This window comes from Chanos chanos, chromosome 6 (assembly GCF_902362185.1).
Source record: "Chanos chanos chromosome 6, fChaCha1.1, whole genome shotgun sequence".
NCBI classification, from domain to species: domain Eukaryota; kingdom Metazoa; phylum Chordata; class Actinopteri; order Gonorynchiformes; family Chanidae; genus Chanos; species Chanos chanos.
This window is the reverse complement of record NC_044500.1, coordinates 32,488,281-32,510,474: the sequence shown is the minus strand read 5'-3', so window position 1 is coordinate 32,510,474 and position 22,194 is coordinate 32,488,281. Positions and strand designations below refer to the sequence as shown.

The following is a 22,194-nucleotide window of genomic DNA, read 5'->3' as shown; positions in this document are numbered from 1 at the left end:
ACGGTCTGCTTTCAGTGACTGCTTTCATGTGTCAGTGATTCCTGCAATCAGTTTAAAATGCGGTTTGCTTAAATTTGCTTTTAAGTCATCACTAGTTTCTCTTTACTTTGGGCAACATGTAAAGAGAAACTGTACGTCTGCTAGATTCCTATGTGTGACATCACCATAGTCTCTCTTTAATCCTCATCATGAGGCATTCATGTGTCCTGCTTCCTTGGGCTCTTCTGTCGTTCACCCCAACTGGTGGCCTCAGTCACTACTAACAATGGGTTGAGCACTCCACATTTTGGGTACCTTGTATATATTTGGGGAGCGTTTCCTTACTATGTATAGTAAGGTCTAAGCGATTATCAAATAAGTCAGGGGACACAAAAAGTCTAGCCTATTTTAAGTTCTTTTTGCTAGTTCTAATCTTACAGCTACCAAAACAAGTCCCTTTATGGGACTGTAGACTCGATGGTTTCTTACTGCCATGGCTGGCGTTCTTTGAGCATGAGGTAGACAACTGCCACAAAATGGGAAGGTTCATTGTCCACACCCATAAAACCCAATATACCACCTTCTCTACAGAGGCATGCTAATGTTCCTCCATCCAGGCTAGTGTGCCGTTGCTCTCTGGGTGGTGTGAGCAGTATTGAAGGTGGAGGTTTGTTTATTCAGATGCTCACTACGCTGATGAGAACCATGCTAGTCTGAGGCTCATAACGACTTAGCTATATCCTCTTAAGTCACACATGTTCCACCCAGGAATTTTCATATGGATCTAGTGAGAGCTTCATGACTGCTCTCGTTGAATTAAACTGATCTGATAAATACCAACTAATAGTAATTCAGATTTCTGAAGAGAGGAGGGAAGTATCATCAGAGCCATGCTTCGGCTGGTTTATTTGGTTCTGTAGCATGCTACATTACACTAGGCTAAGGTTATCCAGTCCGTTTTATTCTTGGCTATATTTGATGATTTGGCACTGTGTTTGACTCGATGATTTAAGTACAGCATGTGTGCTACCTTTGTATGCAAGTGATATTGTGAAAATTTTCCAGATGAACTCAGGCCAGTGGGTTTGTGTTGTGCTGAATGACCTTGACATGAGGCTCTAATAGTGATGAATTGTGGGACGGTCAGACTGGAGGGGTTCGGCTCTGACTCTCTGTGTGCATGTGCGATGTTTTCACCTTCACTTTGAGGTGGTCCATTTCATTTATCAACTACATGAAAGATAAAGTGATAGATGTCCATTGGGTGATGATCTGAACCAATCATGATTAACCGCACAAGCAGAAGAAGAAAAAGAAGAGAAAGCACTGATATTTCTCTAAGCAGTTCTTTTAGAAATCAAATAAAAAGGCTAAGAAAAACCAGGATAATATTTCAAGTACTCTATTCAATGGCAACCACAGTACATCCTAGTGTCACCCTCAATAAAATGTGAGGAATCTAGTTTGTGGTGGTATCCTTGCGTGAATGGTATTGACTCACTGTAAACATGCTGAAAACGAAGCAGTGGACTTGTTGCGATCTGGAGTGCGATGCGTGTGTCTCTCGGCCCCTGCCTGGGAGCCCCTGCTCATTGGCATTCTCAGGTGATCTTTTTCCCATGTCCTGCTAACATTAACTCCTCCCAAGGACTCTGATGAGCTCTTAAGAGATTAAATCCATAGCTCAGATTTGCTCGGGAGATTACATGTCAGCTATTGCATGAATTCACCTCTGACTGATCTACAGTTATATCCTATCCACCATCCCAATGGAGCAGGGAGAGATCACGCTTTCCAAGTCGACATTCCAAGCAAGGCTTGGTTCGGTCGTGGCACCCGCTGGGGAAAACAAGTAAATGCATATAAACGGCGGGGTTACTGGACACAACTCCATTTGATTTAAGAGGAACGAGTTTTTCCGAGGACACCTCATGTCGTAGTGTTGAAAAAGAAAAGTTTTGACAGTGTCATTTGAAATGGTGGAGGCAGGTGTTAGGGGAGCGGGGGGCCCTGCTGTCCCCTCTAGACTGTGGACACGAGAGAAAGTTTGAGCCTAAGAGGGCTTCATGCCGCCTGCCTCAACTCATAATGCGTCCTCTCACACGGTGCTAGGCATTAGGGCTTAATTGGAAATGCCTGGCATGCAACGCTATGTATGACCAGACCAATTGCTCAATTAAGGGCATCGTTTTTCAACGCTGCGCCGTGGTGAGTGATGTGGCTGTGCACAGAAACTTTCTGGAACATCAGACGTACTGTCCGTTAACTCTAATCCCATATCGCGACAAAGCCACAAAGAAATGTCCTTTGGGCGTCATAGAATTGCCTGTGCAACCTGAACATATTTTGTTTAAACTCGAACATGAGACTGCTGAGGATCAGTTGTACAGTTGGATGCATGACTGTGGCGGGGAGTGAAGGCAGAGGGGGTGTGCTGATTGTCAGGAGAGACTGGGTGGATCAGGAGTAGTGTTGGTGTGGCACTCTGGTGCCAGACGTCAGGCGATCGATGACTGTGCTGTGTCTGCTGATGAGGACCAGACTAATGTAATAAAGAGACAGGGCTCCTCTGGCCGTGAGATCAGCCGACACAGGCTGGCCTGCTGGGCGCTGGCTGCCAGGGAAGCTCTTTGGCATGATTGTGCTCGGGAGAGTTCTCCATGCAGTCTTTTTTTTGTGCTTTTTCATTTGATTTTTTTTTGTGTGTGTGTGTGTGTGTGTGTGTGCTCTTTATTTGGTGATTATACCAGGGTTTCAAAATCTAGTCATAGAGGTCTGAGGTTCTGTTGTTTTTTTTTTTCTCTGTCTTTTTATTGCATTTTATTTCTTTTCTACATGGAAAACAGGTCTGTGCTCTTTTTAGCCTGTTCCGCTCTGCTCCGCTCCCAGATTTTGACACCTCTTGATTACACATTTACACTCTTCTTTGCTCTTATCCTGTTTGTTGTCTGTGTTTTGTCTTATGCATAGTCTGTTACTGCAGTAGTTTAATGAAATTGTCATTCTCTGTGCTTTCCTGCAGGAGGGAGCTTTACTGACTTGTCCCAGTGCCTCTGGTGCCGGGATCGATTGGCTGGCGGGTGTGGCCGGCGGGCTGGCTCCTCCCCCTCCCGGCGGCAGCGTGCGCTCTCAGCCGCCCCCCTGCGCCCCCCGCTCGCCCGGCCTGCGTGCCCGAGCCCATGCCCCTAGCGCCACGCGGCCCTCCAACGCCATGTGCGTCCCGCACACCATGGAGGTGGGCAAACACAGTGCCAGCCAGGGGCAGGGCAGCCGCGGTGGGGTGCCATTGGAGCCCTTTGTGCACCAGGTGGGCGGCCACACCAGCATGATGCGCTACGACGACCACACTGTCTGCAAGCCGCTCATCACCCGCGAGCAGCGCTTTTACGAATCCCTGCCTCCAGAGATGAAGGAGTTCACCCCCGAGTACAAAGGTAGGACCTGACCCACACACACACACTGGCACACACACACACACACACGCACACACACACACACACGACAAGTAAAGGAACAGTCTGTGATATAGTGACGGTTGAGCTGGACTAGTGCCAGTAAGGTCATACATGCAGCAGTAGCCATATCTGCCCATCTCCTGGTCATCCTGACACGCCTAGTCCATTTCCCCTGCAGCTCATTTTCAGCGGAGTAGGAAAACACTGTCTTGCTCACTCAGTTCAACTGTCTGTTCCCTGTCCGTCAGAAAAATGTGCCGTGTGCACAGGGTTTTCTCAGAGACGGGATGTTAGCAATGAGAGCAGGCAGGCTGGATCAAGGACAACACCATTCCAATAAGCAGGAGGAAGAGAGCAGCCCATTAATCAAGCGCTTAAAATGCTTCCTGCAGCCCCTGCACTTCCTTCCCATTATAATTCGTTAAGGCTGATATATTTTTTTTTTTTTTTTTTTGTGGTCTGCTGTAGCAACCACGGCAAACAGACATCAAGGGGACCAGGTGCAGCGCATGTTATGACATCTAAAGGCAAAGTTGTTGAGAAAAGACAGCGTACGATGAGTAATGAATTTAAACTCCGTGGAATTCTTCTTTGTGTCTGGGGGACACCTCCAACGTGTGTACAGTGCTATACGTTTTCAGACGGAGGCCTCCCTGCGGCTCATGTACTACGTGACCCTCTTTGTTTTGAATGCTACGCTCGCTGCTATCAATCACCAGGCCTAATAAAAGCTATTTGGTGAAGAGTGTTCGTTTGGGTTTCTCTTGCTAGCAGCTCATAACACTGCACCAACTCTCAGTATTTAATTAGGAAATGCACTGCTCTGCCTGATTCCAGGATGATTGTATTATCTGACAGTTATTATCTGAATGCACAGATAGAACAGGCAGAGTTAGTCCTTGGCTTGCATACAAGTGTGTTTACTAATGTGCAGCGTAGTACTGAAGTTAATGGATCCTTATAAATGGACAAGTACTCAATGTATGTTATATAGCATAAAATGTAGTCGCTACTTTTGAGACGTAAGATTCCCAAACCACTCTAGGCATAAAGTTCTGCTTCTTTCTGACAAGGTATCAAGCTCTTTGGTTCTTTCTGTCTGATGATGCATAGGGATATTGTTTACGAAATCCCAGACATTCAAACTTATACTTTTTTCCCCCCTGTAATCCTGGTATAGAAATCTGCCTGCCAACCAAAGCCTTAAAACGTGTCAGTTTGTCAACCACTAACAGCAAAGCTGGTGAAGCAAGAACAGTTTCATGTTGTGTTGTGTTCATTTTGATTTGTCTGCCATATGTGGGAATTGTTTGTCCTTATCGCGGAAGCGTACGTGACATTGATCAAAGTGAGTATTGCGGAGCCTATTTAGCACCAGCCGTGTGTCAACCCCCGGCTCTTTGGCCCAATGTCACTGTGCTACATTCACGTCATGCCTTCCATATGAACCGGCTCTCCCCATATGCTTGACCTGGTGTAAATAAATGCATACATCTGTAACTCCCCACACCTATTCTGGGCTTCGCTTGAGTAACATCACCGCTCGTGTTTTTTCCATCCATCAGAATCCGTCCCTCAACATAAGTTGCCCAGGTGATAAAAATAGATCTGTCCCCACGAGCCACAGTCTTGGCATTGTTTATACATGACAACAAGGCAGAAAGAATTGGCCACAAACTATAAAGGTATGTGTGATATGAAGGGGAAGATATAAATAGGTATGGTGGTGCCAGGAACATGGGAACACAGTCTCATAGAACCAACCTTACTAACCCATGATCTTTATTTATGCGTCTTTTTACGAGAGCATTTACTGAATGAAGAAGATCTAAACGTACAGGGGAAGGCGAGACACGGAGCTTGAGAAGTAAATCTCCATGAGTGGATTCTAGCCAGTTAAACTGGTCGCGCTGCTGGGGTTTTTTTTGAGCTCTCTTGTAGATACAGGATAGCCCTCTCCCTTTGTTGGCGCAGTAAGGAGACTCAGGGCAGGCCCGTGGTACACAGTCATGTAGCCTTATTTTCTCTAGGTCCCTTTGGGGGTGCTTCATTGCTTCATCTCCCCTTAGGAATGAGAGTCCTGATAAGTCCACTGCACATACGTGACTGAATTATGCCGCCAGGGCTGGAAGTAGCTAATCTATTTAGGCCAGACTACAGCTGTAAAATGGCCTGTTTTGGAGTTGGTTGGTTGTTTTGTTTTTTTGTTTTTTTTTTTGTTTTTTTCCCCAAATTGAATTCTTCTTGTGTAGCAACAAGCTCAAAGCATGAGTGACTCTGCAGGTCTTTGAAACTTAGAAAGATGAAGTTGGCCTCCATTAAGGAACAATGTTGTATCCTAGACTTTTAGCTGACTCACTCATAATTGCATTGACGGATGGATCATACTGTCAGCATTAGCTCTAGTCTCTAAACATTACATGCTACCATCGCCTTGTTGTAGCTGACTCTCATTATTGTATCACAAGTGGATGACACTGTAATGGAAAGTGGATTAATATTTAAAAACACCACTGACAAGTCAGCGTTTGAGTTTGCTCCACAGCCATAGCCTTTCATGGCTGCACAAAGAGTAGATATTTATATAAGTATGCATTATAATACCTGAGTGAAGACTGCAAACCAGACAGGGCCACGGAAAAGATGGTGAAAACCCTGGTGCTTAAGTCACTCTTAAAGTGATGTGTCTGCTGTGAGGTATGATTATATGGCATGTGTAAGACTGGGCGTTTGCTTACTGTGGCTCTCAAAATAAACTCCTCTGCGCTGTAACCTGTGTTCCATGAAGCTGTGAGATAAACCTCCCATTGACTGTGATAAAGGGAGGACGGGACCGCGGATCACCTCGGATTGAGAGCGCTTCGTGTCTTCAAGACCTTCGGTAAAACAAGCCAAACACTAAATCCTTAATGCTCATTAAACTGAGCCCTTCCTGAATTAGCCCACTGTTGGAGGAGCTTTATGTGCCTCTGCCTCGTACACAAACACTCTCTCTCTCTCTCACACACACACACACACACACGCACACACACACTGGACGTGTCTGATGTAGGCTGGGCCGCTCTGACATCAGCACTGTCTCCATTCATTACCTCTGGCGGCCAGGCTGACATCACCAAGGAGGGATCAGAGAGCTAAAAAGGCCTCACGAGCTGCAAGTCAGCAGGACTGAGACATACCGAGACACGTCTCCTATTAATACCCACCCAACCATATCCATAACCATTTCTGTTTCTTCACTTTGTTTTGCCTGGTGACATTTCCTGGAATATTTTTTTTTATTATTATTTTTACACTTCAGTTCTCACTGCTTTTCTCTGTGGTCACTTCACAATGTCAGTCAGTCAGTCTTGTCTTCTTAATTCACATTTTATCATGTGGAGGCTTTCATGATTTTTCTTTCTCTCTTGTTTTTTTCTCTTGTTTGTTTGTGGCATTAGCAGTCCTGTACTTATGATCCCCAAGAACATATTTCCATGCGACTGTTTTCCAGCTACAGCGGCTCTTCTTACTGAAGAACCCGTGTGTGTGTCCTGTCTGTAGGTGTGGTGCTCGTGTGCTTTGAGGGGGACATGGATGGCTACATTAATCTGGTGGCATATCCATATGTGGAGAGTGAAGGGCTGGACCATGAGGACCTGCCTGAGAGGGACCAACCACGACGGAAGCACTCACGTCGGAGCCTCCACCGCTCCAGCAGTGACCATAAAGAGGAAAGACCTGCTCACGAGAGCGACAGCGCAGAGAAGTAAGTTGGGAATGGGAGTGTGATAAAAGCCACAACAACATAAGCACAAAAAAAAAAAAAATTGGTACAGCAAAATGAAATTTAAAAAAAAAAAAAAGGAATCGGTCACAAGCCTACAGCTCCCATACACTGATGCTCTTGCGTTGGTCACTGAATGCGGGTAAGACCGTAGGCTTGAACCCTGTTTACGTATGTCTCTGAGTCAATGTCCATAGTCTAGTATTTAAACGTAATGGAACTTGTAAGAACATGTGGTATGATGTCATGTTTTTCTGATGTTACTGTGGCTTGTTTTAGGGATGGTATTCACACCAGTGTAACCACTCAAACCACAAACCACATCCTCTTTTGAGTGTGAATGTATATAAATATAAGTCATTTTCTTCTTCTTTTTTCACTTGTGCTACTCTGTGAGGTGACACTTTTTGCTGATTTGTATAATACAGTGTGAAAGCATGGCAGGCTAAAGAGCTATTCACCCACATTGCTAATTAGTAAGTTGCAGATACCTGCTTAAGGCACTTACCTTGTAAACAAGGAGGTTCTCTCAACACTTTCTCCTGGGATTTATGGTTCTAAGCTCAACTGGACCATGTTTGTGCACTGTAACTGGGACAACGATCAACAAAATGATCTGTCTTTCCTCCGACGGGCAGGTTGGTTTGATTTTTACATCAGTTTTACCAACAGCCTCACCGACCGTAGCCACATTTATTATGCCGTCTCAGTGCACCCTCAGCTAATCAGTTCACACCCTTGTGTGTGAGTGTCGTCACACAAGTACTCACAGTTCACACTAATGTGACAGTGAAGCATAACACTGAGTAATTACAGCGCTGACGGTAAACACAAATAATTGCACAGGAACCGGTGCACTGTGACATGAAGTGAGACCCAGCAGATCGTATCAGTGTCAGGCACGTGGATCAATACACTCTTGGCTCGTAACCTAATTGAGTAGACCTTTGACTGAGCATGCGTGTGTGTGTGTGTATATACACATGCATGCTCACTGTAGGTAGAGTATTTATACCATAGCACAGCCTTAGTGTTGGGCCAGCTCAGGAGGGCTCAGCAGCATTCGAGTCCGCAGTGTGAATGTTTTACATCCGAAACACATTACTGACATTTTCATTTACATACCCTTACAACGGAGTGTGGTCTTTACCCATAGTTTCTTTTGCATTTCTTTTTAAAACGGAGTGTGGTATTTCCCTGTAGTTTTCTTTTGCATTTCTTTTTAAAACGGAGTATGGTATTTCCCTATGGTTTCTTTTGCATTCCCTTTTGAGGTAGAGTATGGTGTTTCCACATGGTTACAAAGCAACCTTTTAAAGGCTCTTTGATTGCTTGCTTTTTCCAATACTTGTGTGTGAGACATCAAAATAACAAATAGAGATTTTTAATGAGTTTCAGCGAGGGCGTTTGGTTGTAAGGATTAAACTGAGATAATCACTCAAGAATCTAGAACAGACAAAAGGTCTGCTCTTCCATGTTGTAGCTCAAGCTACAATTCGTCATCACACTGCTATCAAAATCATTCGCTGTAAATAGAGCGCTGAGGTTCCAAGTGTAATGTGGTATTTTTGCCCTTAAATTAGCCGTTTAATCGTAGATTGATCAAGCGTCTCTGCGTTCTGTGTGTCTGTCTCTCCCTGCAGCTTGCAGGAGCTGAAGAGCCCGCGGCTGGATCTCCAGATTCATTCGGATGTGCCCTTCCAGATGCTGGATGGCAACAGCGGGCTGAGCTCCGAGAAGATCAGCCACAATCCGTGGAGCCTGCGTTGCCACAAGCAGCAGCTGAGCCGCATGCGATCCGAGTCCAAAGACAGGAAGCTGTACAGTATCCTTCCTCACGCCGTATTATCTCGTTATCGCCCTCGGCCTTGCTAGCTCCTCCAACAGTCAGGTTCAAAGGTGATGAAAACAGTGAGTCTGAGCAGAGTCAGTTCGAGGTAAAAAATTATCCAGCCACGTGGATTGAATGTTTTGCCCACACACAGCCTAACTGTTCCTGCACTTGTAGGCAGAGCTCAGATAGTGTCAGTTATTGCCCTATGTTTCAGTCTCCCCTATGATCTCACTGAACTGCTGAGGTCAACATATTGACTGAAAAAGACAAGATGTCAAGGAGTTTCTTTTTTTTTTTTTTTTTTTTGGTCAGTTTTTCCCTTCAGTCCTCACGGTCAAGTTCACAGAGACTGAGTCGTGGGATCAACTCCACCACACTACCTGACGCTTCCCCGTCCTTTTGTCAGGAACACGTAGTTGACTTAAGCCCTGAGGCTCCTATGTCAAAGGCAAACATTGTCCTTTACGCAGCTGCAGAAACTAGAGACGAGCCAGATTAGATTTTCCGCTGTGCTCACACATTCCCGGGTTGTTTAGTTTTGCTATGGAAAGGAGAGAAAAAAAGAGAAGAGAGGACAATCAGTGGTGACCACCTAGCTTTAAGTAGTAATAGGTTTATGGTACCCATTCAGGTATATGGTAAAGCACTTTCTCTCTGAGCCTGACTCGACCACCTAAGACCACCTAAACCGACAAAATATCCGCTGTAAGAAAGGCAATTAGAGTGACTTGTTCGTGAAAAATTGGTCTTCTTTGACGCTCTGAATTTTCCAGACTTAGGGTATTGGCTAGAGTTTGAGTCCTTTGTACTACACCAAAAGGAGACTCCTCTGTCCTCAAATCACCTTTTTCATTGTTCTTGAAAATAAACAAGCCTTGAACAAGCATCCCAGATAGTTCCTGGACACACTTAACTTGAAGTGAGAACAATAACGATTGTTCTCCTTTAAAACACTCTTCATTGTCCAAAATGTTTGTGAATCTTGGCCAACAATCTTAAGCACTGGAATGTGGAAAGCAAACAGGCCCAGAGTTGAGATCGTGATGTTCCTGCTGGTTGATGGCCCTGTCTGGATGCTAACCTTTTATGTCTTCTCTAAATGTACCTCACTCACATTTCATGACCCCTTAACCTTTAACCCTCTCAGAATTTCTGCTCCTGGAAAACGTGGTGCATCATTTCAGCTACCCTTGCATTCTGGATCTGAAGATGGGAACGCGGCAGCACGGGGACGATGCCTCGGAGGAAAAAGCGGCGCGTCAGATGAAGAAGTGTGAGCAAAGCACATCCGCCACGTTAGGGGTGCGCGTCTGTGGGATGCAGGTGAGGACCTCTGTCTGTGTCTAAAGACACTGCACAGATATAGCTAAACAAGACAACGTTTTTCCTGTTAAAAATAAAAACCCGTTCGACTGCCTAAAGTACAGCTAGGATCACGGCAGGGTGGAATAGTCTAGACATTTATGTCTGAAATCCTGTATAAGGAAGGAGTATCTGTTTCTGTTGGTGGGAAACATTCTGCATATGTATCACTGAAGAACTACATATTTATCACTGAAAAGCTCCTTACATGTTTGAGGACTGTCTGATGTTTTGGAATTGTCACAGGCAGCATATTGCATGTTATAACATGAGGAATATGCTTTTGATACACTAATTGTGTTTGTATAATTATCAAATGAGGGCTTGGTGGGACATTGATAGCTTGTAGTAGTATGTGTATCAGATTATAATTTTTGTCTTTTTTTCTCCCCAAGGGGAATAGTTAGGGTGCGTGCAGTACAGGGCAGTATTTATGCAAAAAGGAAATAAAGTACTGCTTCGTGTCCATTTCAGAAGTAATAACAGGATGTACACCGCAGTCTATTAAAACTGTACCAAAGAGCATTTTTATTGGCTGCAAGTTTTTGGTTCAAGCAGTTGACCTATACATTTTATTAGCTCAGTAAGTAATGAAATGGACAATAAAATGTTTTATTGTTATCTCACAACTGATAGTTTTCTTGATCTAGGAACATCATATTTCATGTGTTGCCTCAGTCATCACTCCTAAAATGATATATTGCGTGCTGATTCCTTATGGAGTAGCTTCCTTTGAAAATATGTTGGGTCAGCTTTGTCCAGTCAGTGCTGGATGTAGTCCTGTCCATTGCTTCACTTCAGAGTGATGTACAATGCTTCGGTCAGGTTGCTACAGAGGAAGGGCCTCCTACTAATGGCTTTCCTGTTTGCTAATTGTGGATGAGAAACCAGGGCCTTTGGCAGAGATCTTAGCTGCCTTCACTTCTCTACTGCCGTCCCTGATAAGGCGTAACCGTGACTCCAACATTTCTAACAAAAGGAAACAAAAGCACCTTAATGAAGACTATTACAGGCACAAAGCTTAGCTTTACGTAATCGAATTAGTGATGGATGTGTACACCCATAAAACATGTGTAATGTGACGTAAGACAGGGAATCAACATTCGTTGCTAATTTTCAAAAGGGTGCCCCTCTCACTGTTTCTATACAGTGTGTGTGTCTTTCGGTTGATTCTTTTCTTATCTCCTTTCTTTTGTCCTGCAGGTGTACCAGATGGACACAGGCCATTATCTGTGCAGAAACAAGTACTACGGCCGTGGTTTATCCATCGAAGGCTTCCACCAGGCGCTCTATCAGTTTATGCACAACGGTACCCAGCTGCGGAAGGACCTTTTCGAGCCCATTCTGAGCAAACTGCGCAGCCTCAAGGCCGTCCTGGAGCGCCAAGCCTCCTACCGTTTCTACTCCAGCTCTCTGCTCATCATCTACGAGGGCAAAGAACCCGAGCCAGCAGAAACCCGACAGAAGACCCCAGACCCGCCCTCCGAAAAGGAGGGTCCCTCGGAGCCATCGCAGCCGTCCCAGAAACCCACGGACTGCCCCCGCTCTCCGGCACAGGAGCCCTCGGGTTCCCCCTCCCCCGCGCCTATACCCAACGTTGACGTGCGTATGATAGACTTCGCCCACGCCACCTTCAAGGGTTTCCGGGATGACCAAACCGTGCACGACGGGCCGGACCGGGGTTACGTATTCGGACTGGAGAGTCTCATCAATATTTTGGAGGGAATCCGGGAGGAGAATCAGTAGCCCAAGCTATGCCTTTCCTCATCCCTTACAAGCCCCTTGAACCTCTGTACTCATCTTTGATTTTACCAAACCATAATCAAGGACACTGAAAAAAAAAAAAAAAAGAATAACAAGACAACTCTTTGGGGGGGGGGTGCACACTGATTCATAAAGGAAGCAGGTAGTAAACAGCCTGTGTTTCTAAGCTGTTAGGAGTTTGACCATGAAGGTTTTACGAACTTTTGGCTCCTCTCACACGTAGAAAATGGAGATGACCTCTAACAGGGGTCTTTAGTCAGCCCCAGGCATCAAGACAGAAATGGCTGCCAGCCTATACCCTCAAATCAGAGAGGGTGGCCTGTAAATTTTGTCTAATGGATTCATCGCCACCATGTGGCCGACCGAAGTATTGCAGCCGAACGCTACAGAGAATTTTAAAACAGGCAGCCGCAGCTCAGGGCATGTCCATGGTCAGGTCCCCTCCTTACACTGTGGGGTTGGTACAGGGAAAGTGTGTGTTTGTCTGTGTGAGAGTGTGTGTGTTTGTATGTATGTATGTATGTATGTGTATATGTGTGTGTGTGTGAAGGGAGTGGTAGTGTTTTGGGTGGGTTGGGGAGATGTTGGGGAGCATAGCTGAAAGTCTCCCCACAGCAGTATTCCTAAACGGGCTTGAAAACGGGAGCAGTATTGCTTGCTGTCGTTTGTGGAAAGCTTTACTGTAAAAGAGAGCTGAAGGGTTATCAAGTCATTCTTTCTGAGAAAAGACGGTGAAACCCCCTCCTTTTGGCATCAGCCAAAACATCACAGCATAGCTGTGTGAAGATCCAATTTATAACAGGTCACATATATTTTTTAATGGTTATTATTATTGTTATTATTTTGCTGTTTCTTTAGCTATCTTATTAAGTTTCATTAGAGCCAACACTTGCATTTTAGTGTTGTAGTACTTTTATTTCAGTCTTTTCTGCTTCTTTCTTTCTGTACACAAGTCCTCTCTTTTTGTTCATGGTAGTTCAGCCAGTTCTAGGCATGTCTGTGGGACAGTGTAAGTATCCTTAGCCCTGAATTTCTGTCACCTTGTGTTACCAAGCCTTTTGTCTATCAGAAACATTTATCCTTAAAGAAGAAAAAATCTCTCTCTATATTTTGCACTGTAGAGTGTTATGAGCATGGTTCTTTGGTTTTACTGCTCTATTTTTGCCCATTGTACTTTTTTTTGGGGTTGTTTTAAAGGGGCTGACTATAAATTATTTACACCAACACACAGTGAACCCTTGTCCGTCATCAGCACATGTAGCAAAACGAGAATAAAAAGAACATAGAGAAACCCGACTCCACCTTCCCTCACCTTTTGCTTGTGCGTCCCTTGCCACCACCATAGGTGGACAGTGTCTTCTTGTAGTTACACTTTGTTGTTCTCTGTGTTGGTGGAACAGTTGTTGCACTGTAGCCACTGTCCCTGTAGTGAAAGTGGATCCACCGGGTTATGTTCTGTTGTGCATACTGCTGCATCCCATATTCCTACTGTTATGTTCTTCAAATGAATCCTTTGAGTACGTGAGTGTGAAGTCTACTTTGAAGTCTAAATTTGAAACTTAATTGGCATCACTATGTCCCTATGTATCACGTGACAGGACCAAAACACAGGAGAATATGAGCAATAGGAGAGCGATAGGTGGTGTTATGGAGACCAAGGTGCATTTTAATGTGAGAGTAACCAGATTGGGATCACGTTGGTAAAGCTGGTTTAATTTTCAGTATCGATTTTTCTCATGCTTGTCACTCTAAGCTATCAATGGTGAAAGATGTCTCATTTTCCTATTGCATGAACCAGTTTGGTAATTTTAGCTACTAGATTATTAGGACACGGCCAATCTCTTCTTGTAACCCGGTTGGCCGTATACCACTGTGATTACTGATAAAATTGGTTATACGTAACCTCTGACTACACAGCAACCTCAAACAATCAGAATGAGTTGTTTTACTTGCTACATTTGTCTGTTAATATCATTCACCCAGCTAATTTATTTTGGATAGGTGAAGTTCTGCAGACAGGGCTGTTTTTCCTGAAGAGCATAAAATGCTACCTATTCTCTGAATCATGCATAGTCACAGAAAAGTAACATATCACACAACATCACAGCCAAAAAAGCTTGTCTGGCAATTTCCTCACACATAGGGAACATAGGTAAATCTGGTATTGAATCAATACAGATCTGTTGAGGTCCTCAGATTAAAATATCCTGTACCCAGCTTCTCCCTTCCTGCTATACATATGACTGAAAGCTCAAGTATGTACAATGGAACATAACATCCCCTCTGGCACAATACAGGCCCGTTACCAGTGTTACAAATGAAAAGCAGTGCATGTACACTTTTGCACTGGACACTGATGTCGAGTGGCATTTGATCTGGCCTTATTGATTCAGTGAATAACCACAGAGCAAAACTGTGATATGACTAACTCATGTCTTTGAATTGGTACTTTTGTGACACTTGTGCACAGATTTTAATCTCTATGAAGATGGATGAATATATATTTGGACTTGTGTGTAGTTATGCAAGTCTTGTAATCCGCAATGGCCTTACATGGAAATACCATGTCAAGAGAGCAATCTTCCAGTTAATTCACTCGGTAAAATGGTTCCAAGAATTCGAGGGAAGCTGTTCAAAAGGCCAGATCTGAAATGCCACTTGAATGATTAGGAATTAAAGTGCATAATTTTACTGTATTTTTATAAGGTTGTATAAAGTTAAATGAAAGAGATTATTGAAGTGTTTGTTTTTTTTTCTTGGAAAAATAAAGCTCTGTGTTCTGTTTGACTTTAACCCCAAAAATGTGCCAGAGCTGGGGGAAAATGAGTGATCACACAACTGAAGAAAAGGGATATAAGAATCTGTGTGTGTGTAAAGGGACTGGGGATGACTTGAAGATGGCTTCTTCTGTGGTGAATGTCCTTTGTCTTTCCATAGATGTGGGATAAAACCTGTAAACAAAATGTACCCCCTTTTTTTCCTTTCCTTTGTTGTTGTTGCATGGATGGATATTTTTTAAAAAGCAAATATTATATGACATCTTTATGACAACCTTGAATGTGAGTTATAAATCATTTATTTAAGAAAATTAATTGTTGCGTCTCAGTGATTGACTCGGATTTCTTTGTTCTCACACACATACACACACACACACACACACAAACACACACATTCTTTCTCTTTCTTTTTCTCAGATATTGTTGCATAATGGGAAAAGGATGTTTGTAGGTACTAGACTAGGCTAGTGTCATAGACTTCATGTTCGTGCATAAGATTATCTATAATTAACCATTTATATACATTTGCCTACTATACAACACTACCAGAACCACATTTGAAATAGATACTTTTATGACCAAAATTAAGTAAAGCCTCAGCTTCTATTCAGTATTTCATTAAGAAATATTAAAAAGACTGACTAAAATAGAAAAGTACGCTTACAAATCACACTCATTGCTACTGCTATTTGTAGTCATTTCAAATAGTTGGTTAAAATGAACATGACAGTCATTCATAAAGTAATCCTGCCACTGATTCGACCTACGTCTGTGTACTTTGGTGGATTTTGATTTGACAATGATGTGCGATCTACTTCCTCGCCACGTTGTTTTTCAATGATTGGTCAAGAAGAAACGATAAAGGGGATGTGGCAAACAGGATCCCAGACGTACCATTTTAAGAGGGGAGCGGAATAAGAGATTCGTGGCGTAAAATGCTAATGAATAACGCCAAAGTAACCACATAGCATAATTCTGAAAGGTTAACTCAACAACCTTTGTTTGTTATACCATTTTTTAAAAAAATGAACCTGGTTGTGTTCTAACTTTTCTAGCTGACTAAAAAAACGGCGCATATGTTGTCCTATACACAATTAACCAGTGCGTGTTTTTGTGCGATACCTCTGTGCTTCACAAATATTGTACTCTTTCTGCTCACTCGGGCTGTCGAAATAACAGTGGTTGTGGCTAGTTTGTTTAAGATCACACACCTTCTTGGAAAATAGTATATTCCAATGTCCTATGACCTCTTACGTTTTTGTTATCGTAATCCTGATCCGCCCCCACTCGTCAGCATCTTGAATTTCATAGAGCAGGAAGAAACAGATAAATATTGAAATATATACCCGTTTCACCTGTCAGGTGACTCAGACAGTGTATCTACCACAAGAAGTGGACTAAAATCAAATATCTTTTAGGTGACAGTTACTAATTAGTGGCACTCCCAAATATTTCCTTGAGTGAAACTTATCTCAGTTCCTCATGTGTGACACTAAGTGACAACCCTCCTCTTCTGTAAGCGGACTGTTCATTCATAGGTGAGTTAAAAATGTCCTGTCGGATTCTCTTTGGATAGCTTGGCTAACTGCACATTTTCTTCGAGACTCAAAGAGGGTACGGAAGTTTGTTGGGGAATATTTTAAGCGTGTGTTCAATTACGTTTCCTGCAAAAGCCTAACATAGCAAGTTAGCCGTCGTTGTAATCGCTTTCAAGCAAGTTTTGGTTCAGACGTATACATAACGATGATGCTATGTTTTTTTAAATGTATGTTCTAGTGTGTCACAAGCATGTATTGCCATGTATATAGATCATTTTGACCCTGAAACTGCCCATGTACCTCTGTTGTGCAGCTAATGGTCTGTTGCCCCGACGCTCTCTCAGTCAAATATCCGCGAGACCCCTCCTCGTTTCGTTTCGCTTTTCAGGGTTTTAACGACAAATCCTCCTGTACTATTGATATTTTAGAGCAAACAGAACCACCACCGCTCTAAGACTTAACTTATTCCTTTGACATCTTCTCTCTGTTATCTAGGTGTCACTCAGACTTAACCTGATGCTTGTCTGCATTTTGACTTGGTTCATTCATTGCTGACGACATTTAGTATTGATCCACAATGAAAGCACTGATTCTGGTTGGGGGCTATGGCACAAGATTACGGCCCCTCACTCTGAGTGTACCCAAGCCCCTTGTTGAATTCTGCAACAAACCAATCCTCCTTCATCAGGTGGAAGCCCTAGTGAAGGTAAGAAGATACCCTCTGTACATTAGATAAGTATTTATCATTGGTCTCCTCTGGTGTTTCCTGTGCTAGTAAGGTTACATACTATTTTCTGTTGAAGACCTTGGACTACCCAATAGTGGCTCTGTTAGCTGTTTGGTCACTTGGTATGTGTTTTTGTTTAAGCAAAGCTGAATGTTGCTTTATCTTAAGATGTGTTACTTGGCTATTTTTGGCAGAACACACCATACATTAACATAGTAGTAGGGCAGATTTGTGAACATGTAATTTCTTTTCATGTGATGAGGTCCAAAAGCTCTTTTTATCTACACAAATATTGACAGAGAGAGTCATAGCTCAGTCATGTACTGCGCAGGTCTGAAGACCAAGGCTTCTCTCCATACTGTAGTTAACATGTACCATTGCACAGAGTTTCAATGAGGTGTCAGTTAAATTCCTATAAAATGCCTGCCTCATTCAGCTGATTATTTTATGTTGCATTTTTTTAACCCTGTCAGGCTGGAGTCAAACACGTTATTTTGGCGGTGAGCTACATGTCTGAGCTGTTGGAGCGAGAGATGCGAGCGCAAGAACAGAGGGTAAGGATTTCTCTTTTTCTTTATTGCCTGTTTATTACCGTTAGTGACATACCCAGTTTGTGAAGTGGAACTGTCATGATGACTGTATCTGTCATTTTACCCCTTTTCTCTGTCAGAAACATAGTACCCTCTTATGTGTTACTAGCTGAAGCAATGGGCAGTGAATCTTTTTGGAAAATATATTTATGCTTAGGAAGAAGAAAACACACCAAACATGCCAGATAGTTTAGTTCATTATTTTGTCTTTTTCCCTCTATAATGGTAGTAATGAAATGCTTATTTCCTATCTTTTTCACAGCTTGGAATAAAAATTTCACTCTCACATGAGAAGGAACCTCTTGGCACAGGTATATTATCTATGTTGGTATAATTGAGTCTCTCAAATATTTGTTTCAAACAGTTTTAATAATTGCACTGTGAATGTTATTCAGTCTGTCAAGAACAGCCCCCACATCTTATAGAATGAAAAGCATAGTATGTGTGTGATTGTCTTTCTCCCAGCTGGTCCTCTTGCCCTTGCCAGAGAGCTGCTGACTGACAGCGAGGAGCCTTTTTTTGTACTCAACAGTGACGTTATCTGTGACTTCCCCTTTGAGGACATGCTTAAATTCCATAAGCACCACGGCAAAGAGGGCACCATTGTTGTAAGTGACGTAACTTTGTTAGACCTGTTGTGTGCATGAATGAACTCACCAAGTGAAAATGTGTTAACACGGGTATCAGTGATGTCAATAGTGACGTTTGACGTCACACAACTATTTTAAATAAAAATTCCCTTTTGTTTAATAAAGAGTGATCTATCTTTTACCTTTTATGGGTTTAATTAATGGACAGTGCTTTCTAACACTGATTTAACATGCTGGTAGTATGAGTGGTGTTTTATAACAAGCAAATGTCTTGTTTTTAAGGTGACAAAAGTGGAGGAGCCATCTAAATATGGTGTTGTGGTGTATGAAGCAGACACTGGGCGTATTCACCGCTTTGTGGAGAAACCCCAGGTCTTTGTTTCCAACAAGATCAATGCAGGAATGTACATCTTCAACCCCTCTATGCTGAGAAGAATCCAGGTCAGGGCCAAAATCTCAGACAATGTCCTAGTGCTGGATATCACTTACAGTTGCCATGGAAATGCTAAAAAATATCATTTACCATGGAAATGCTTTAGAATGTTCTAGCTCTTTTAAATCACAGATCACAGATATACTGATAGTTGTACCACTTTGTGGGAATGTGATATTATGAGATGTAGGTAAACATGTACCAGTGAAGGTCTTTGGGGTCACAGACACTTTGCAATACTCATCTTTTTTTTCTGACTATGATTTACCTCAGCTGCGTCCAACCTCTATTGAGAAGGAAATCTTCCCTGTAATGGCAGAGGAGGGGCATCTGTATGCGATGGAACTCCAAGGTGCAAGTCCATAAAAACCTTTCCAACACTTTACTCTATTCAAATATATGGTAGAGCTGACAAATCATTAACAGCCACGTTTACTCAGGGGGCGGAGCCTTTTGTATTGTACTGCAGACAAACAGTGGTTATGACCATGTTCCGGGGAGAAACTGTAATGTAGTCATACTTTTACACTACGTCAGTGTTCCTGAGCATTAGATGGCTGTGTTCCCTTCAGTGTAAACATAATCCGATTTCTGATGGCTGCCCTGTAAAATGTTAGCCAGTTGTGAATGAAGATAACATGTAATGCTTAGGCACGATATTCATGATTATTAGTTTTGAAAGAATGAATATTTCAGTGCTATTCCCAAAACCAACACCAAAGAACCATAACTCCATACCTGAACCTCCCCCTTCACAAGACTATCCAAAACCTGAACTTCCCCCTTCACAAGACTATCTAAAACCTGAACCTCCCCCTTCACAAGACTATCCAAAACCTGAACCTCACCCTTTCACAAGACTATCTAGCTGAATGTTATTTGGAATGAACTGTTTTTTGTTCTTGTGTCTAACAGGTTTCTGGATGGATATTGGTCAGCCTAAAGACTTTCTCACCGGTATGTGCATGTATCTTCAGTCTGTCAGACAACATGCTCCTGAGAGACTGCGCACTGGACCAGGCTTCCTTGGAAACGTGTTGGTGGTAGGACAGCCTTTCATGCTTTATATCACAGATGACTTGGAACATGCAGAGAATTTTGTCATGTTATCAGTTTTACGATAATAAATAGTGTGAATTTTTAAAATGACACAATATAAGAATATTTGTGCAGTTTCTTTCCAGCAGGGGGCAGCAACTGAGCATAAGAATAACTTATCGATGCAGCATATTCATACACCTTCACAAAATTAGCATACAAAAGTAGTGGCCCATAGTATACGACTAATGGATGAGGTCTTCACAGCTGTCAAAAACATACAGTGATTTGAACTGATGCCAGCCCTGTTAGTTTCAGCAGTGGGCAGCCGTGGTCTAGGGTTGCCGGTTCGATTCCCAACATCCATGGCTGTGTGCCCTTGAGCAAGGCACTTAACCCCAATGCTCCCCGGACGCAAGGAGTGCTGCCCGCTGCTCCTGCGTCTGGTGTGTGTGTTCACTACTGGTGTGTTGGATGGGTTAAATGCAGAGGACAAATTCACTGCTCACTGTTCACAGTGTGTGTGTGCGATCACAGAGATTTACATTTACATTGCTAAGTGAGGTAGGAACCACACAAAATCTTAATCACTACTGTCTTTATGCCAGGACCCTACAGCTGTGATTGGGGAGAACTGCACCATTGGTCCTAACGTGACAATTGGGGCTGGAGTGGTGCTGGAAGATGGTGTGAGAATAAAGCGTTGCACGGTTCTGAAGGGCGCTCGCATTCGCTCTCACTCTTGGCTTGAGTCTTCCATAGTTGGCTGGAGTTCGTCTGTGGGCCAATGGGTGAGTGGAGCTTTCAGCTATGTTCTTATTAATCAACCATCAAAAAAAAAAAAACAATGAGTGAACTAGGAGCAGACTCAAAGAAACAATTCTTTACACCCATACGTTATAATATACTTAATTCAGCACATGTCTCATGTTCACACAGGTGCGAATGGAAAACGTGACGGTTCTAGGCGAAGACGTGATTGTGAACGATGAGCTCTACATCAACGGTGCTAACGTTCTTCCCCACAAATCCATTTCCGACTCCGTGCCTGAGCCTCGCATCATCATGTAGACCACACCCTTACACACACTCTGCCCACAAAGTGCCCCAGCATGTGCCCGGAGGACACATGGCTAACTGGTGTCCTTTTCAGTGCCATCCGGAGCCATGAAAAGGAGCCTGTAAAATGTGTCAAGAGGATGAAGTATATCAGGATTATGTTTGTGTTTCAGGAGATGAAAGGTAGAGGGGGAACAATTTATGCACTGCTGTGTTCCACACAGCATTTTAGGTCAATATTATCTGGATTTGCAGTTCCACAGATACTTTATTATGTATTTGCAGAGGTTTAAAAAGGATGCTATTACATGATTTGCCAAGCATTTAGGAAATGGTTAACGGCACTAGAATGATCAAAGGAGGCTTAATGTGGTTGGTCACATTGCCTTAAATAGGAGGATATGGGGTTATGGTTTGTATTATTTTTCCCCTTAACTGATTCACTGTTTGTATATTTTTCTTTTTGTCTGCTTCAGTAGGTAGTTTCTTTTGCTGTTTTCAGTATGAGGAAAGCTTTTAATTTCTGCTTTTTTCCCTTGTTTGTTTGTTTGTTTGTTTGTTTGTTTGTTTTGTTGATTTTGTTGATCATAGAGCAAGGGCCACCCAAAGCTTGAGATATGAAAATGTCTGACATATAGTGCCAATAGAAATGTGAAACCCATTTTTAAATGTCTGATTTATTGTGTCACATCACCCATCTAAGGTTAGAAAAACCATATGGGTTTATTCCACTTAGCTCCAGTGCAAAGGTTCCCTCAAGTCCTTTGTATCAGGTTCATGATATGAATTATGTAGATAGACTGGTTTTCCTAGACTATTAATGTTTGAGCATAAAAAGTGTCAGATTGTGTGGAAGGATTTTGAATAAACAGTAGATTACTTATTGCACTCTTGGATATGGTAATGAAGACAGATGGGGTAGACCATTGTGAGGAAAATCAAAATAAGTGGCTTTTACTTTGCCATCTGCACACTAAATTGTCTCTTCTGTCAACTGATTGTTACTTACTAATCAGCCACTGAGCTCACACTACCAAAATGAAATGACCACTTTTAATGAAGTATTTTTATTAGAAGATTATAAACAAACGAAGAATCATTTATTGTCTCTCTCTCCCTCTGTCACATTTATATATGGTATTATTGTGTTCATAACAACTTCAGTTCAATGTAAATGACCTCAGTTATTTTAGGTAACTGAAAAACTCTGAATAGGTTCAATTTAACTGAATCACGACGCAGTGTAAACAGAGCGTTGTGATCCTCCTTGTGAGTTCATAAA

General features: G+C 42.8%; 2 protein-coding genes across 2 annotated transcripts; both read left to right on the top strand.

Moving 5' to 3' along the window:
* The first annotated feature begins 3,009 nt into the window (after positions 1–3,009).
* ip6k1 (inositol hexakisphosphate kinase 1) lies at positions 3,010–12,171 on the top strand. The gene is made up of 5 exons (XM_030777167.1): positions 3,010–3,413; positions 6,978–7,182; positions 8,844–9,025; positions 10,182–10,357; positions 11,600–12,171. Exons 1-5 carry the CDS (start codon positions 3,191–3,193, stop codon positions 12,140–12,142), a joined length of 1,329 nt encoding a protein of 442 aa, XP_030633027.1. The 5' UTR covers positions 3,010–3,190; the 3' UTR covers positions 12,143–12,171.
* Positions 12,172–16,229: 4,058 nt separating this feature from the next.
* On the top strand, positions 16,230–21,424 carry gmppb (GDP-mannose pyrophosphorylase B). The gene is made up of 10 exons (XM_030776969.1): positions 16,230–16,475; positions 16,971–17,181; positions 17,676–17,756; positions 18,055–18,103; positions 18,258–18,400; positions 18,665–18,823; positions 19,089–19,167; positions 19,731–19,858; positions 20,462–20,644; positions 20,793–21,424. The coding sequence occupies exons 2-10, from the start codon at positions 17,053–17,055 to the stop codon at positions 20,922–20,924; spliced, it is 1,083 nt and encodes a 360-aa protein (XP_030632829.1). The 5' UTR covers positions 16,230–16,475; positions 16,971–17,052; the 3' UTR covers positions 20,925–21,424.
* The last annotated feature ends 770 nt before the right edge of the window (positions 21,425–22,194 follow it).

Coding starts and splice junctions, on each gene's coding strand:
- ip6k1 (XM_030777167.1), top strand. CDS start 3,191: ATGTGCGTCCCGCACACCATGGAGGTGGGCAAACACAGTGCCAGCCAG. Junction 7,183..8,843: donor GAGAGCGACAGCGCAGAGAA/GTAAGTTGGGAA, acceptor CTCTCCCTGCAG/CTTGCAGGAGCTGAAGAGCC. Junction 9,026..10,181: donor CAAAGACAGGAAGCTGTACA/GTATCCTTCCTC, acceptor TAACCCTCTCAG/AATTTCTGCTCCTGGAAAAC.
- gmppb (XM_030776969.1), top strand. CDS start 17,053: ATGAAAGCACTGATTCTGGTTGGGGGCTATGGCACAAGATTACGGCCC. Junction 18,104..18,257: donor GAAGGAACCTCTTGGCACAG/GTATATTATCTA, acceptor TCTTTCTCCCAG/CTGGTCCTCTTGCCCTTGCC. Junction 18,824..19,088: donor CTATGCTGAGAAGAATCCAG/GTCAGGGCCAAA, acceptor GATTTACCTCAG/CTGCGTCCAACCTCTATTGA.